This window comes from Carassius carassius, chromosome 2 (assembly GCF_963082965.1).
Source record: "Carassius carassius chromosome 2, fCarCar2.1, whole genome shotgun sequence".
Classification (NCBI taxonomy): Eukaryota; Metazoa; Chordata; class Actinopteri; order Cypriniformes; family Cyprinidae; genus Carassius; species Carassius carassius.
In genome coordinates, this window is record NC_081756.1 from 8,407,602 (window position 1) to 8,426,759 (window position 19,158).

Here is a 19,158-nt window from a genome sequence, read left to right on the forward strand (position 1 = left end):
TGCGTGAGTTTCAGATGAATTTACAGGTTTAAATATAAATACTAGGTTTACATATGACTCAGTAAAGTCCTGACATTCGGTTCTATTTATTTAATGAATCATAATGCGATCATATTATTCAACGCGCTAATATTATGTTTGAGATATCAACCACTGGTCGATGACAATAATGTTTGTATAAACTATAGGTGACAACTGTTAAAATGTACACCTAGGTCATAAAAACCGTAATGATACCTACACTAAAAGATTTTCTTCTCAGCCATGTCATCAATTGCTCTTGAGCAAAATCTCCTCCCATTCGTTGTCTGATTGGCATTTTGCAAGGATTCCTGGGTAGTTAAAGTGTGCGGAGCCTGTATCTATGCGGGCTTTGCGCAAGACCGCTTCAAGGGTACAAAGGGGGCGCTGCTGAGCACACTTCAGAGCGTTAAAATGCTGAATGGGACGGCCTACGGACTCGTAGACTCGGCGAGCAGGCACAATTTAAGTCCACGAGATCAAATTCCACATGAAAATGCGCCATTTGGGACGGGCCTATGAGTGAGTCACTGAATGATTCACTTAACTGATTCGTTAAAATAATCAAAACACTGTGTGACTCAGTACAAACTTTTCATTTATTAAACTGTTGAATAGAACCAACATTGCACACTGTGACACTCACAATTGTGATTGCTTTATCTGAATGTGGAAAATGTTTTGGTCCAGGTTCATAGCTAATTTGATGCAAGATTTGAGGAGAACTGATTTTACACATTCACAGTATGATAAGGAAAATAGCATAATTTGCTTGCAGATATTTTCTCCAAATTTGGCCACTGGAATATTGAATCAGACTGCAGAGGCAAATAAGAAGTTGAAATGCTTTAGTACATTTAGTTCTTTAGTGGGAAACTTGTAAAAAAGAAAAGCAGATCGAATATTGAAGGCTAATGTTTGTGGGACTCTTTCAGAGCTCTGCTCTCATCTTCTCATCTTCCCTTCCAAGTTTTTCTCTCTCTTTCCTCTTTGAACACCCTTATATTTACTTTCTCTCTCTCCTGCCTTGTACACTAGCAGCCTCTGTTCCTGTAAGTCTTATCAATGTCTGGTTTTGGGTTTCTGAACATAATCTCTCAATGGGATGCATTGTGGAGACTGCCTGTGGATTCCGGATAAATGTGAGTCTGCTGGCTTTGCCAGAGTTTTATTTGTCACATCATTCAACAGGCTTGTTTTATCTGTAGTGCACAGAACAAAAAACCTCAAAGCCTTTACCCAGAAGAAAACTCTATTGCACAGAGTTGCTCGTTCATAGCTCAGAAGACTTAATGAATCTCTCATTTGGGTTTCAGGTAAGTATCAACTTGGCCTCAGATGTTTCTCCTATATTAATAAGAATAGATACAAATGAGATGATTGTATAGAGCTGTGGGGGAATATATGATTGTGAATAGCTGCAGAGATCAGATGGTTTTGGAGGAATTTGATGAGAAATGATGAGTTCATTTTGAGATTTTTCTGAGACGTGAGATTGATGGGGGTCTTTTTCCATTTTGATTTGAAATGCTGTCGGCTGATATTAAGAGGGTGCTTTTTGCCATTCTTTTGATGTATAAGTGCCTCTAAAAAGCTACTTTTTGGAAAGTTTTTCATTTGTACTTTTTAAAGAGCCGTTTTATAGAACTGCCACAAATCCTCACTTGTCAATCATGACTTATAAATGAATGCTGTGCTGGAGCTTCAGCCACAAAACACTTTATCAGCCACCAGTGTTGCTGCTGCTATGTTTTTGTTAGCCCATAAACTGGAGAAATTTTTAGGCTATTGAGAGGAAATTGGAAACTGATGCACAAAACCTCTTGAACCTGCATTTGTTGACCCATGTTATAGTTGGCGGTGAGCTCTTTTTGCTTTTGAATATCTTAACTTGCACTTTCATATTATTTCGGAAGCATTGAAAGTACAAATTCCATGTTCATTAGAGAGAAAACTACAGCATGTGTTAAACTCTTAACTCTGTCAACGCTTCTGATCTTGGCTTTGATTCCCAAACAATGCTTAGATTATATCTATGTTTTAAATGTACTTTAAGTCTCTTTGGATATAAATATCTGTTAAAAGCATAAATGTAATCAAACAATTGATGTGGAAAATTTTGTAAGTTTATCAATATTTGGTCCTATTACTAGCCCACACAACAAGTATACAAGTTAACCTGGTTGAAATTATAGTTTAAAGCTGCAGTCTGTAAATTTTGCCTCTTTGTTGCAATCTCTGTTTGAAACTTGCAATCGCAGTTATTTGCAGAATTTTCTTAGCAAATTATTACTTTTAGACTTTGTTCTCAAAATGTTAATTTTAATAGCATCAACATCTATTTTTTTAAGCAACTCACATGTGTTTCATTGCCATCATTCAAATTTTAAACCACTCAAAATACAGCTTACAGTTGTGAATTGGGCTAAAGTAATGAGATCGTTTTGAACACTGATTTTGGATCAGTTTTAACAAAAAAAAAGTTATTGAATGCAACTTTAATATTTCATGTAATTTACTCAGACTCAGGCCATCCAAGATGTAAATGTGATCAGATTTGGAGAAATTCAGAATTACATCACTTGCTCACCAATGGATCCTTTGCAGTGAATGGGTGCCGTCAGAATGAGAGTCCAAACATCTGATAAAAACATCACAATAATCCACAAGTAATATATACATGACTGGACTTTTTCAATGGAAGTAACATTATTTTGCATTATGGATTAAAGTTAAAAACGTCTTAATGATGGATTCGTTTCTTACAAGCATGCAGCTTCTCACTTCACAAGACATTAACTGATGGACTGGAGTCGTGTGGATTACTTGTAAATTTTTGTAATGTTTTTATGGACTCTCATTCTGACGGCACCCATTCACTGAAGATCAATAGTGAGCAAGTGATGTAATGCTGAATTTCTTCAAATTTGTTCAGATGAAGAAACAATCTCATCTACATTTTAATCAACTTTATTTTTTGATAGTTTTATGTCATTTAATTTTAGTAAATAATGAATCAACAGTGAACGGGTAATTTAGATATTAAGGGAAAAAAACAACAACATGTGATGTTTAGTTACTCTAGAAAAACAACATTTTCAGCAGGTTTAGCTAAAACCTACACCTCTTATCATATTTCACACTCTGTTGAATAAGAAACCAAGTTTGACATCATTTTTCAAGAGTTTCAAGGCGTATTTTTTGTACACTGCTTGTGGGAAGTACCAATAATTCATGTGGATTTTAGATTCATATCTTAGTAAGTTATGTAATGCCCCTCTCTCACACACACACACAGAAACAGAGTGACATGGTTGTATTATTCACAAAAGGCACAAAGATTAAGGTTGGGTCAGGCGAGTATCATTTCATTGAGCAGAATTAAGAAGGATGAACAAAAGCAAGAGTGTCACATGTCAATTTCCCAACACACACACACACACACACACACACACACACACACACACACACACACACACACACTCACACACACACACACAATCTACTTATATCAAGCTTTCACACACCACACGGCCTCTAGAGAGATGCTCTGAATACAGAGAGCCGAGCGGATGCTGGCATTGTCTCTGGTGTTCTTCTGATTCTTACTACTAGTGCAGGCCAGAGTGAACGTGAGCGGCTTTGATGGCGTGTCACAGCGCGTCTTTGATCCTGCATCCTGCCGCTCTGAAGTGATGATTCCCTGAATTCGCTGCACGTGCTTTTGAAGCCCAGAAAACATTGTGATGTTTGTAATGTAGACAGCAGTTGCCATGCTTACAGAAACTCACTCTGTATCCTTGAGCATCTTAAAGCTTTCATGCAGCACTGCAAAAAAAAAATAATAATAAAAAAAAACCTTTCTCAGTGTTGTTCTGTACAAATATCTGTACAAACATGCCTAAAATAAGATCAGTTTACCCAAGAAGCAAATGTGCAATGGTTGTGTAAAATATGTTTTCAAAAAATATATGATTTAAAATTGATATTTTTATGTCTTTTCTAGGTCTTATAAGAGAGAGTCTGCATCTTCTCTCTGGCCATGTTGGACATTCCTGATGACTACAAACAGGAGCAGTAATAGAAACCTGTTAAACTTCAACATCAGCATCACAAATCAGTTTCCGTCAAGTTTTTAACACTAAAAATATGTGTAAATGTAATCCCACGACATCCGCTTTCTGTCACTAATTGCCTTGGCTTTGTTTTAAATGGCTGACAAGCAGATCAGGTGAGTTTTATTTAGAGGGAAATGGCTAATATTCACTGTACAGTAGAGTAAAACTATACTTGATGCAATAGACCAGAAATATACATTTCACAAATACACAAAAGCAAGATAGTATTATATCTGATTAAATCAGATGTGTTTTCTTAGTCAGATTTCTAACTTTAGGAAGGTTACTAATTAAGATTCTAATTTCTTGAACATGAACACTTGTGAAAATCACAAAAAAATTTTTTTGCTAAAGGACCAGTTGTACACAATCTACAACATGCCTGATAGGTGATAGTTTTTAGCAAGTAAAAGGCTTAATTGTACAATATAATTGTACCAATGTCCACCTTCAGGTCATGATTCACATTAAAAATGTAAAAAACTTTTTAAAAAGTAATCTTAAGTATAACTTTTATGTTATTAGTAATATTTCAAGATGAACACTTACTGGACTGATGCAACAAATATTTACTTGTTTATCAGTCTTTTAGAAAATCGTGTTAAAATTTGACATTAGTAAATATAGAGTGAAAGGAGTTGTTTTATGCAAGTTGTTGGCTATATGAAGATCTCACTGATTTACATGATCAGAATTTCATCTTACCTTTCATCTATATAAATATCAGCATCTGCATTTAAAAAAAATAGTTTTTTCAGTCTGGGCCTCAACATGCGTCAGTGTTAGTGTAGCTGTTTTATTTAGTTATAAATAAACATTAACTTATCGCCTATGTAGGTTTTTTGCACAGTGCTTTTACAAATAAAGTGAACTTCTATTTTGAGGTTGCATGGTTTCTTTTGTACACTAGAATAATCTGTAATGTTATTTCAGCCTGCCAGCTAAACTCATCAATGGAGGCATTGCTGGATTGGTTGGTGTCACTTGCGTGTTTCCAATTGATCTGGCAAAAACACGCCTCCAAAACCAGCAAAACGGATCTCGCATCTACACTAGCATGTATGTATGTTTCATCCTTTTTTTTAATTGTCTGAGCAAATGAATGCCTGTGCTTGTGTACATGTATTTATTTGTGTGGCTGTGTTTCATTCACAGGTCTGATTGTCTGATAAAAACCTTCCGATCAGAGGGATTCTGTGGGATGTACAGAGGTGATGTTCTGTTTCACAATGTGTATAGATCATACAGAATTGTTCATGCTCAGAACTCCTTTATATCCCCCTTTCATGATATCCCTTTCATTTCTAGGAGCTGCAGTTAATCTGACTCTGGTAACTCCAGAGAAGGCCATCAAACTGGCTGCCAATGATTTCTTCAGACACAAGCTCTCTGAGGATGGGTGAGAATAAAAACAGCCTTAATTATAACTTCTTACATAAGCACAGAGGGAAAACAACAAACAGAGCTTGATTTTGACTTTATTCTCCTACTCAAATTCTTAGATTTGAATTCTGCAGAAATGCAGAGACATGCATTTTCAGTTCAATTCTGAATTGCAAACCTGATTTACACTATATAGATGTATGTATGTATGTGTGGGTGTATATATATATATATATATATATATATATATATATATATATATATATATATATATACATATATACATACAGTATATACACACACACACACACACACACACACACACACACAAACTCACAATCAGACAGACACACACAATGATGGTGAAAAGTTTGGAATATTGGAATACAATTTAAAATAATGCTTTTTTATTTGAATATATTTTAAAATGTCATTTATTCCTGTGATTAAAAGCTGTATTTTCTGAATCTTTACTCCAGTCTTCAGTGTCACATGATCCTTCAAAAATCATTCTAATATACTGATTTGCTGCTCAAGATTCCAAACTTTGGACAGCCAATATATATATATATATATATATATATATATATATATATATATATATATATATATATATATATATATATATATATATAAAACTAAATTATATTTTTAAATATGTAATATAGTTAGATTTTAATTATATTACATGCTGTATGATATTTTATATGATTCATATTATATTACATAATTATAAATATATACAAAAATATATAATTCAATATTATATTTATTAATATAATATTTATTAATATTATTATTTATATGAATTTAATTGGCATAAGTTTTACTCCAGTACATTTCTAAAGGTAGTTTTTTTTTAAAGTAAATTGCTCATTTGAAAAATTACCTAACTTAAAATTCTTATCTATTAAAAATGCAATTGAATATTTCACATATATATATATGTGTGTGTGTGTGAGTGTATACTGTGTGTATGGGGTAAATTGTCGTTTTTCATAATTTGAGAAGAATTCTTTCATTTGAAATAAGCAATACTATCTAAAGTAAAACATCCATCTTCCACAACACAACTGCTTAATTGTATTTAATTAAAATGTGTTAATTAGTTATGTGTTATTTAAAGGACATTTCAGCTAAATTCAATGAACAACAAAGAATTCAAAAATGTATCAATACAAAATACATGGTTTGACCAACAGAAATTGTAATTATAAACAGCACTGGTATATCTTTATTTATAAAGCTATACTTGGCAAATTTCCACTGTACCTCTGTAACCTCCTCTCTGTTTGCTCTGGTACCTATCAGCTACGCTCCTCAAAGTGGTTGCTTTTTAAGGTGCCACGAGTTAAAACCGAATTGGGAAAAACTGCTTTTTCTTATTTAGCACCTTGGGGGTGGAATAATCTACAAAAAGAGCTAAAGTTAGAAACCCTTATGTCCATAAATGAATTTAAAACTACTGTAAAGAGTGTTGTGATGGAGACATGTTCTTGTTTTTCTTGAGAGTCTCATTGTGTTTTTATATTTTTATTTTTAACATTTTGTACTTCTTCTTTGTACGTGAAAATGTAATTTGGTGTTTATGTATGCATTTTGTGTGCTTTGGCTGCTACCTTGGCCAGGTCTCTCTTGTAAAAGAGATTCTGAATCTCAATGGGACCTCCTGGTTAAATAAAGGTATAATAGTAATTATGAACATAACTTGCAGTAACCTAACAATTATGGAATTATCCTTTTGTCTAACCAAAGTTCAACCTTTTGGAATAATCCTTTATTATATAGTTTTTGTGATTCATATTCATTAAAATGAATAAATTAGCTCATTTGCAGTGAATGTGCTCAGCAGTGGGATGTAATGGTGGTCTCATAACTTATTTAACAGTTGCACTGATTTAGAAAGAGCAACGCTCATTTTTTAATTTATTCCTTTTTTGCTCTTGGCATAATTAGGGTTGGATGAAGTCTCACATCTACTTCTTATTTTTTAAATGAATGAATCCACAGAGAGAGTTTTGAAAACAGAGCTGATCTGATAAAAGCTGTCCATAAGCTTCTGAATTATGGATAGATATTGCAGTATAACTCTGTCCACCTTGAATACCTGGAGCTGTGGTGGGCATCTCCGTGGTGACAAATAGCTAGCTTGCTAAATTATTGATTAATAGAGTCCAGAAGACTGCAATGAACCGATGAATTATTAAAATAAGTGTGTGAATGTGTGTGTTTGGGTGTGTGATGTCATCAGAAGGTGAGGGTCAGACCCCAAAGCTTCTTGTTTACGGAGGAAACGGGCTCATCGTCATCTAAAAATAATGCTCTCTTCCTCTCTTTTTATCTTTCTGTTTTTCTGGCTCTCCTCCAGACAGAAGTTGACGTTGGTTAGAGAAATCTTAGCTGGCTGCGGTGCCGGTACCTGCCAAGTTAGTCTCTCTCTGTGCTGCACTCATAGGACCCACACACACACACACACACACACACACACACACACACACACACACACACACACACACACACACACACACACACACACACACAAAACAGCTTATTTTTCTGAAAATAATGAGTTTCTTAAAGGAATGTTCTGGGATAAGTACGGCTAAGAATGAACATAGTGCGCCCAAAATGTGAATTTGTCATTTCAAAACCATTTTGTTTTCTTTTTTCCATGAAACACAAAATAAGATGTTGGGCAGAATGTTCAAACGTGTGTTTTCCAGATCTATTTAGAAATATAAGAAATAATAGTAAAATAATAGTCAGGTCTGTTAGAATTATTTATGTTTTTGAAAGAAGCCTCTTACTCTCACCATGGATGCATTAATTTGATCAAAAATATAGTAAAAACAGCAATATTGTGAAATATTACAATTTTTTTTTCAATTGCTAAATGTCAGTGAGCACAACTGGAGCTCCATGTGCAAAACTCTAACTACAGTCTGCACTACCAGCTAAACAGTTCACATCACCTGCAAAACTCATTCAAAGCAACACAACTCTTAACACGTGGCTCAAAACAGGCTCAGTGCTGCCAAACACTACACACAACCCTCACTGAGATAACACACACTGTCACTCAGAACACACTGAGAGGAAAAACACTAGCATCAAACAGCAATACAGAAAATACAAGCTTTTCATCTTTACAGTTTGAACTATTTCAGTGAGTTCATACAAAGTCATATTTTCTTCAAAGAAAAGAGTGACATTCTTTCACATGATTTATTTACATTTTTGGACATAATTCTTTAAGATAAACGAAAATTAGCAGTTTGCTTCAATAGTCTGTAGTAATTTACAGCATTACACTACTGAGAAAAAAGGTAGAAACTAAAAGTACATACTGTAATTCGAACAAATAATTTTCAGGGCTAATCCTGAAATTGCAATCAGCAGTGTTTGAAATCTTTTCTGTTTTGATTGTGTGCTTCACAGTTTTGACAGCAGTGTGTTAGCATTTGAACAAAGGGCTGTAAATCCACAGTGTTGTGCAGGTTGTGGTTAAAGTCATGGGATAAGTGTGTAGAGTTTTGAAAACTGAGTTCAAGCAAAGAAAAACGAACTAGAGTTTGGTCCACATGAACTGCTGCTGTGCAGACTGTAGTTAGAGTTTTGCACATGTGACTCCAGTTGTGCCCACTGTTGTTTAGCAATCGAAAAAAATTGTAATACAATGTAAAATATCTGGTTTCCATTTGAACATATTTTAAAATGTAATATATTCCAGTGATTCAAAGCTGAATTTTCAGCATCATTCCTTCAGTCTTCGGTGTCACATGATCCTTCAGAAATCATTCTGATCTTCTGATTTGCTGCTCAAGAAACATTTTTTTATGAACAGGAGCAGCAAAAACAGCATTTATTTGAAATATAATTTTTTTGTTGTTGCAAAAATGTAAAAGTCTTTACAGTCACTGTTGATTAATTTAATGCATCCTTGTGGAAAAAGAATATAAATATGTGTGTGTGTGTGTGTGTGTGTGTGTGTGTGTGTGTCATCTTACTGGCCCCATTTTGAAAGAACCATTTAGACAACTTTACAGCTCAAATTACACATTTGTGTGGAATAATCATCACATATCTGCTTTTAAACTGAAATGTCTTGAATGGTAGTGGTGACTTCTGTCTGTATGTGGTTTGTATTTTGGCAGGTGATTATAACCACTCCTATGGAGATGCTAAAGATCCAGTTGCAGGATGCTGGCAGAAAAGGTGAAAGTCTTTGCTGACATGTCTCAGTCCGCTGATAGTGTCTTGTTGATGATGGGGGTGCATAGTATCATGCTATGAATACTATTCTGCAGTTTGCAATATATAAAATGTTTGTATGAATGGGATACTGGATGATGTAATACGTTTGGCAAAATGTGAATTGCACAATAGAGCACACTGCATATAATGTTGCATCCCACAATGCAATGCACGCAACTTGACCTTGATCACAATATGAACCATGGGTGATAAAACAGGCCTCTGCTTGCTGAATTAAACATGCAATGTAGGCTTGTGACATCAGTGTAGCAGAGAGCATGAAATGTTGCTTACAGCACCATATACATTCTGTGATAACAATTTTGTGCAGTACAATTTTGATTCTGGACATAGATGTTGCACTGCTTGCTTACTGCCAAGCATAAAAAAATAGCATGTGAAGGCATATGCATAAACCAACAACTAAATATTGACACTTTTGTATGGTACATTGTAACAAGAATGTTGTTTCATGTTTTGCACCTTAAATATATTCCTGTGATGCAAAGCAGAATTTTCAACATCATTACTCATTGTAATATGCTGATTTCTGATTATCAATGCTGATTTCTGGATTCTTTGATGAATGGAAAGTTTAAAAGAGCAGCATTAATCTGTAATCTTTTGTAACATAAATGCCTTTAATGTCACTTTTGATCAATTTAATGAACAAAAGCATTCATTTAAAAATTAACAGTAATGTGTATGCTTCAGAAATAGTATGAGTTACATGCTGTTCTGACCGTATGTCTCTGACAGAGGCCCAGAGGAAGCTCATTGGCCAGCATGCCGGAGGAGGCCGAGCCAAAGTGAATGCTGTTCATCTGAAGACACCCACGGCCCTCCAACTCTCCAGAGATCTGCTGAAGGACAAAGGCATCGCTGGTCTCTATAAGGGACTGGGGGCCACTCTGTTACGGTACTCCCACAGAGTCACTCAAACTGTGGGACGCATTTATCCATAATGTGCTTTCTCTCCATCCTTTATCTCACACTGGTGTATTCACAGTCTTTGTCTCCCTCAGGGATGTGCCCTTTTCTATCATCTACTTCCCACTGTTTGCTAACCTGAATAGCTTGGGCAGGAGGAACGCTGATGGTTCAGCTCCTTGTTACATCTCCTTCCTCGCTGGCTGTTTTGCAGGCTGTACTGCAGCCATTGCAGTCAATCCTGTGGACGGTGAGATGGTCTATGGTGCATTAATGAGATGTACTCTGCTCAAAAGATTGGGGTCGGGACGTTTTTTAAATATTTTTAAAAGAGTCTTATTCTCACCAAGGCTGCATTTAAACTGTAATGTTGTGAAGTATTATTACAATTTAAATAGCTGTTGTCTATTTGAATATATTTTAAATTGTAATTTATTCCTGTGATCAAAGTTGAATTTTCAGCATCATTCCTCCAGTCTTCAGTGTCACATGATCCATCAGAAACCATTCTAATCTTCTGATTTGCTGCGCAAGAAACATTTATTATTATTATCAATGTTGAAACAGTTGTGCTGCTTCATATGATACATTTCACATGATACAGATTGTGAACAGCATTTATGTAAAATATATATATTTTGTGTAGCATTGTAAATGTCTTTACTGTCACTTCTGATTATTTTAATGAATCCTTTCTGATATAATATAATATAATATAATAAAAAATATATATATATATATGTATATATAATACATACAAATATTGTATAAATATTTATATTATATCATATTCATCGATAAATAAATAAAAATTTAAATAAAAATTATATATATAGAGTACTTTATTAAGGAGCCACGCACATGACATGCAAGAAAAAATAAATAAATTGTGCGCACGATTTACTAATTCGTTCCCTCAATGTACTAAAACATGCAGACAATTGCTATTGCGTTCCCTTGATTTACTATTGCATTCCCTCGAGTTGCTAAATCGTGCGCACTATTTATAAATCGAGTGAACAGAATAGTAAATCGAGGTAATGCAATAGTAATCGTGTGCACGTTTTAGTACATTGGGGGAACGAATTAGTAAATCGTGCACACGACAATTTTTTTCCCCGCATGTCATGTGCGGGGCTCCGTACTTTATAGAGTAAAATGTAGGTTTAATGAAGATTTGTCAACCATGCCAAATATTATTATTTAATTGAATTTAAATAATCGTATTTAATTGAACATATTGCATTCCATATTAAATCAATAGGGGGCGCAGTTTGCTCCTGTCTTACACCCAAACATTTCATAAGTAGTCATTGCATTTGAATCTGTTTTGCATACAAGAGTCAATGTTAAAAATGACAGATTAGAATAAATTTTTTTTTTACAAAGGATTGGCATGTGTGTAATGGTGTGTATGACATGATGATGATTATTAATATTATTTACAATAGATGGGATTAAGTCATATGTCAGTAAGGCAAAAGGAAAGTGCATCTCAAATGCATTTTATTACTTAGTTTAGTCAAGCAGTGACTATTTTTAAACACATACATCGCAGAAGCCTAAGTATATTTATATACTTAGGCTCCCCCCCCCCAGTATGTTTATTTTTGTGAATGCAGACTAATGGTTTGTATGTGTGTTTGTGCTGTAGTGGTAAAGACCAGGATTCAGTCTTTGGCCCGTGGACATCACGAGGACACTTACAGTGGAGTGAAAGACTGCATCAGGTAAAATTATGCTTATTTACTCATTTAAGTCTTTCCATCACCTTGTTTCTTAATTTTGTTCTCTGAACATCTCATCAACAGTAAGATTCTCCATCACGAGGGTCCCTCTGCGTTCTTGAAGGGTTCGTACTGTCGCGCGCTGGTCATCGCGCCGCTATTCGGCATCGCACAGGTGCTTTACTTCCTGGGAGTTGGTGAATTTGTTCTCAGCCTCCTGCCTGGACAAAAACACTGAATCTGTGGCTACTGTAGATGATCTTGGCGCTGATCTTGGAACAGTTGCTTGTATCTTCAGACTGCAGTAATAATAACCAAATGATAAATTGTTATATGTTTCAGATGAGCATTAAAGAGCAGTTTTCATCATCAACACCATCTATCAGTACAGAACTACTGAGGTTTTGGAACAGAGCCGATATTTCCTTGCATTAGAAGATTAAGGCTGGTTGGAGTTGTTTGTAAGCCACACTTTGTTCGGTGCTTAAGCTGAAATCGACAACTAATTACTGCTAAATTACACAAATTAGATCATTATAACAGCTGAGTTAATGATAGTTAGTTGTGTCATACATCAGAAAAGACAATTTCATCAATATCATAACAAGACAATTTGTAAATTTTTATTTTTATTTTTTAAAAGAAATTAAAACTTTTATTCAGCAAGGATGCATTAAATTTAATCTAAAGTTATAGTAAAGACATTTATTACGTTACAAAAGATTTTAAATAAATGCTGTTCTTTTGAACTTTCTATTCATCAAAGAACCCTGAAAAAAAAATATATATATATCATGGTTTCCACAAAAATGTTGACATTGATGATAATAATAAAAAAAGAGCAGAAAATCTGTATATTAGAATGATTTCTGAAGGATCTTGTGACACTGAAGACTGAAGAGTAATGATGCTGAAAATACAGTTTTGATCACAGGAATAAATTACATTCTAAAATATATTCACATAGTAAACAGTTATTTTACATTGTAATGTTATTTTACTGTTTTTACTGTATTCAGCCTTGGTGAGCAGAAGCAACATTAAAAAACCCTGCAGTCTTTTGAAAGATTATATCTTGTATTCAGCCGCTTTGCATATGTTCAATTATCGCAGATTTCTGAAAGATATGTTCAGAATGAGTCCTTTATGAATAAATTAAACTATTTCATTCATTTTCAAATGTCACCTGAAATCAAAATATTTGACATTTAAGCGTTTCATTATGATTAAAATCAAGCTCTGCGAGTTTTATTGAATTGTATTTACCTGGGTCTTATCAGAAGCAAAAGAGACGAGCAGCTTGCTTTGAGCTTGTGTCTGTGCATTAAAATATCATCCTTTGCAGTTTATGTAAAGGATAGTATAGTATAGCTCACATATGGCTGGGAATATCTTCAAAAAGTCTATTATGGGCTGAATTAATTGCAGAAATTTCTGTTTAGGGTTAGAGGTTTAGAACAAACCCAGAGCAGAATATCTGCACTGCAATAAATACATTTCTTATTTTTGTCTTGCTTTCTGGTACAAGTATCTGTACATTCTTAAATCAAGACATATTTAGCCTGAGAATCAAATTAGTGTTGTTTTATGAAAATCAAATTTATGCCTAAAACAACTTTGGATTATGTGTATTTTTCTAACCCCATTGGCAGATTTTTTTTTATTGTTTGAAGTTCATACTCACTTAAAATGTAGTATACATTTAGCAGAATACAATATTTATTATGTCACTTTGCTTCTCAAAGTAAATATGTCTTGATTTAAGAATGCTTAGATTGTGCTGGAAAACAAGAAAATCTCTCTTACTATTATTATTTTTTTTTTTTGTAGTGTGAGGAATATTAATACAGTTCTGTCTTGCAAACATATGTACAAAAGCGAACAGAAGGGATTGTGGGCAGACATGCTGCTAGCCACTCAAGCAAATCAAGGTGGCAGGAGAAATGCATTGATTGCTGGGTATGTGATTGTATCTGCAGGGGCTTTAGATCACATTTAGTATTCGGACCACAGAGCTCCCTTCTATGGCAGGCCTTTTAATAGCTCTCACATCGTACTGTCCAAAGGGACATTTTGAAATCTCCACCGGTTGTGCACTGTAGTGGCCATCTCTCTATTTCATTCTAATCTCTGCCATCTCCTCTCTGCTCTAATCATACCTCTCTGGCCTCATCTCTGAAAAAAATTCTATCTCCCGGTGGCTCTCTTATTGATTTTTGTATGTTTTGTGCGCTGGGAGTACATTTTATCTCACAGCATAAGACAGAAGTGGCGGCAGCGCAAACATATTCTGGGAGATCCGTTTCATCTTGATATCATAGTCCTGAAATGGTCGAGCTCGAGGCGCTGATTGCGAGCTCGCTGAAAGAACAAAGCAGCGGAGTATACATGCGATGCATGGACAGCTCTAATAACTTTACTTGTGTCTTTGTCTCAGCCTTGGGGAATATCTGTCTGCCGTCTACATTCTACTCTGATTTCTGCTCATAATGAAGCCAGATCTTTTTATGTGCAGCCAGTGAAGTCACTTTGTTACCGAGATGCAACAGAGACACTGGGAACGATGGGGAATCAGTTTTCACAAAGGGATGTGAAATTTCACATGCAAAATACAGTCGTTCCAATAATAAACCATCCACACTAAATCCAGTCATTGCAATAGAAATCCATGCATGCTAAATCCAGTGATTCCAATAATAATCCAATCATGCGACGTGCTCACTAGCACAGATTTAGACAAATTTGTGAACAATATTTAAGAGAAATAGGCCTTTTGTGTACATAGAAAAATTCTTAGATCTTTGAGTTCACCAGTATGCAATATATTAGGGGTAAATAAGTTACAAAAGTGTCTCTGTTTTTTTGTTATGCTTTGTTACACTTAAGTCTAACAGGTGATGTGAGGATTATGGCTAAATGTCGAGGATGTTGACAAGAATTTGACTTAATGTGGAAATCTAGAGTCAAGTGGATTGAGAAAGCCTGAGTTGATAAAGGTTAAACCAGCAGAGTGTTTTTGTTTACGCATTTGTGCGTGTGTGTGTGTGTGTGTGAGAGAGAGAGAGATACAGACAGACTGATGTAGGAGTGATCATGTGATATCAGTGAGCCACCAGCAATGACAAGAAGCCAGCATATCAGGTCCTATCTCTCACTTAGGTGCCTGGCTACTCTAAGTCAAGGTTAAGCCCCCAGCAGACACACACACACACACACACACACACACAATGAGAGGCCGACTGATGTCCGATGCCCTCAGTCTGTTTTCCTTTCAACCTTTTTTATGCAAAAACAATACTTTGCAGCCAATTTGGAAGATCACATAAATCATAAATCAAAATTTTGTCCTTGGAAATATATGAAGTCATAGAATGCAATGTATAATTTACTCTCTATAAAGTAATAACAAACTCATGGTGGTTTTCAGTTTGCAGTTGGACTTTATGAAATGCATATGGATGCTTTTACTTGGTTAAGGGGATAAATGCATTATTCACAAGGACACAGAGATACTCAAGGCCTTTCAAGGATGTTCGACATTGCTCTTATTGAGTCAGTGAATCTCAGACTCCACATAAATTATTACATTTTAGTTTCTCTGGTCTAGACAGACTGTTTGAAACAGAAATAAAAAATAAGTAAATAATAAAATCAAATAAAAATGACAAAAACAATTTCTAAAACTTGAATTAAAAATGAAAATGAAAAAAAAAAATAAGACGTTTTCAAAATATGAATAAAAAACTCTGATAGTATCTGAATTACTATTACACCCTCCATAAATGTCTCTTTTAAATGTTTTAAGGTATGAAAAACTATATAGACATATTTTAAAGAATAATAAAAGACAAAAACACGGCAAAATTACTAAAACTTGAACTAAAATGCAAATGAAAAAATGTAAAAATAAAAGATTTATGCAAAATATTAATAAAAACTGATAGCATCTCAGTTATACTAAAATAACACTAATTTACACCAATCATAAATGTCCTTTTTGAGTTTGGAGACCCCCGGTGTAAAACAAACTAAAATTAAATTTGTACTTTTTACAGTTTTACTTTTTAATTTTTAAGCATGAAATTAGAGGAAATTAGTAAAAGTAGTAAAAAAAACGTTTTATTACAAAAAAAACACAAAATCATGAAAATGAAAAATATAGAAAGAAAACTAATTAAAAATATTAATAAAAAGTATAATAGTATCTCGGTTTTACTAGAATACAGATTCACACCTTACATAATTGTCCTTTTAAATTTTTAAGGCATAAAATTTGTCAAATATAAACATAAAAAAATACAAAATTACTAAACAGTACAATTTTAAATGACAATGGAAAATGTAAATACTAATTTAAAATATAAATAAAAACAATAATTGTATCTCAAACATAACCCAGCATAAATGTCCTAAGGCATGAGATTAATAAAAACTATAAATAAATAAAAACAACAAAATTACTAAAACTTTAAAATTCAAATGAAATTGATAACTATAAAACTAAAAAAAAAATTATTTAAAATATTTAGCAAAAATGTATAAAAAAAAATAACTCATCGAAAACCACTGATTCACACTTTTAACATTTTTCAGGCATGATTCCATTTTTACGGGAAAAATAATCATTGTAATCATTAAATATGTGGATTGTTATGTCTAAAGCGTATTTGATTTTTTTGTCTAGACCATTAAACATAATGTTATGCTGTTTCAGAATCCAGTCTGAAACACATTTCTTTTACCTTCATACGAAAACACTCTGAGAGACTCTGCAGCATGGCAGCCCGTTGACAGGCTGCGGTTTCATTAGAATCACAATGCAACTCTAGTGAAGATCCTCTAGGGGGCGTCAGTATCGCTGGGTTTATTGCAGGATCTTAACCTGCAGCCATGAGCTGAGTCTCTCATTTGGGTTGTTGTGCTGTTCCACCAGCTGGGAAAACAGATTGTCTGAGGAGACACACAATGTGATCCCAGATGAGTCTGACTACATAAAAGCAGACATTTCTGCAAGTTTAGAGAACACACTGAGTTTGATGGCACTTGGTGGGGGGTGCAGGTAATGCTGTCATCAGCGCATCAGAAGGTATAATTAGCATAAGCAGCTGTCAATCATCCAACGTCTAGTAGAGATGCTTATTAATAGCTTGCAAAAATCAGCAGGAAAGGCAAAACACTGCTAATTACACCCAGCGAAAACCAAACTGATAAGCATTCAAGGTATCTCGCTTAATATTGGGCTCATTAAACTCAAAACCATGTACAAATAAATGCAAAAGAATTGTTGAACTTGCTCACCAGTGGATCCTCTGCAGTGAATGGGTGCCGTCAGAATGAGAGTCCAAACAGCTGATAAAAACATCACAATAATCCACAAGTAATCCACACCACTCCAGTTTATGAATTAATGTCTTGTGAATTGAAAAGCTGCATATTGCTTCTAAAATATGAGTCCTGTCCTTAATATTGCTTTCTCCAGTGAAAAAGTCATCTTGTCTGAATCAGGAGAGATATATATGCCCAGATCAAGCTTAATATAAAAAGAGTCCAAGTGTCTTAAATCAAGGCTACAACTACACATGAATGGTTCTTATAAAACTCCCTTAAGCAGCATAAAATATAGTTCAGCTACAAGCCTGAAATATAAAAAGAGAGATACATCATGAATGAAGACAAAACAGCGACCGACCCGGCTGAAAAGCAGTCAGATTGGAAGATATAACATGAAGAACTGTGAGTCTGGCAGCATCAAGGTCATGGGCCTGATTCTGAGGGAACTGGAAGGAAAAATGTCAATGCAATGTAACATTTTCAGGTTTTATTATACAACATAACATACACCAGTAATACTCTCTTGTGATTTTTTTTTTATATAAAAGCTTCTGTCTTGAAAAAGGTGTCTGCTTACCAGTCTCTAAATGGGACTACAGAGGTTGTCAGGGACCTTAAAGGGTTAGTTCATCGAAAAATCATAATTATGTTATTAATAACTCACCCTCATGTCGTTCCAAACCCGTGAGACCTCCGTTTAGGATTTTTCGATGAACCCTTTAAGCGTAATCATGCCATACACCATGTTTGATTATAGTCTATGTTTAGCTTTTTACATGATTGTATTCAGGAATTTGTTGTTCATTTGTGAAGATTATCATGAACCTTTTTTGGTCACAAAGCTTATTTTCTTCAATAATCCAAAAGCCAATGGAAAAATCCTGTTGGATTTTTGTGAGGGAACCAGTGATGGCCTATAAAAACACGTCATTACTGTTGCCAATGAATGCTTGACCTGTATGATTTGATTGGTCTGAGTTTGCTGAAGTAGGCAGGGGTAATGACTTATAGAGGATGGATGGTAAAACTTTTAGTTGCTGTTCTGTTTTAGAATTTAAAATGGAACACTTATGAATAAACTTATAAAATATTTTTTGGACTAATAAAACTTGAAAATTCAAGATTGCGCGTGACGTGTTTATATTGCACGAATGCAGTATCCAAATATACGCACATACACAAAATTTCTAACATTTATTTCTATATCTACTTACCTTAATGACTTTTTATTTACTTAAAATTATGATTTTGTGGTACAAAATAACTGGTTCGTTTTATCTCACCTCCTTGAAATTTAAATGGCTCGTGCTTAAATAGTTTTTTTGAGACATTTTCAGCATAAAATGCAAAAATAAAGCTGAGAGCAGCCTGCAGAGCTGTTTTAACGGCGCTCT

The 19,158-nt window shown here is 34.4% G+C and overlaps 1 protein-coding gene across 1 annotated transcript; it reads left to right on the forward strand.

Annotated features, from left to right (window-relative positions):
• The first annotated feature begins 915 nt into the window (after positions 1-915).
• slc25a22b (solute carrier family 25 member 22b) lies at positions 916-12,823 on the forward strand. Its single transcript, XM_059501883.1, has 11 exons — positions 916-1,337; positions 4,028-4,252; positions 5,073-5,198; positions 5,295-5,350; positions 5,448-5,538; positions 7,891-7,948; positions 9,677-9,737; positions 10,536-10,695; positions 10,802-10,956; positions 12,361-12,436; positions 12,518-12,823. The coding sequence occupies exons 2-11, from the start codon at positions 4,233-4,235 to the stop codon at positions 12,669-12,671; spliced, it is 957 nt and encodes a 318-aa protein (XP_059357866.1). The 5' UTR covers positions 916-1,337; positions 4,028-4,232; the 3' UTR covers positions 12,672-12,823.
• Positions 12,824-19,158: the final 6,335 nt, after the last annotated feature.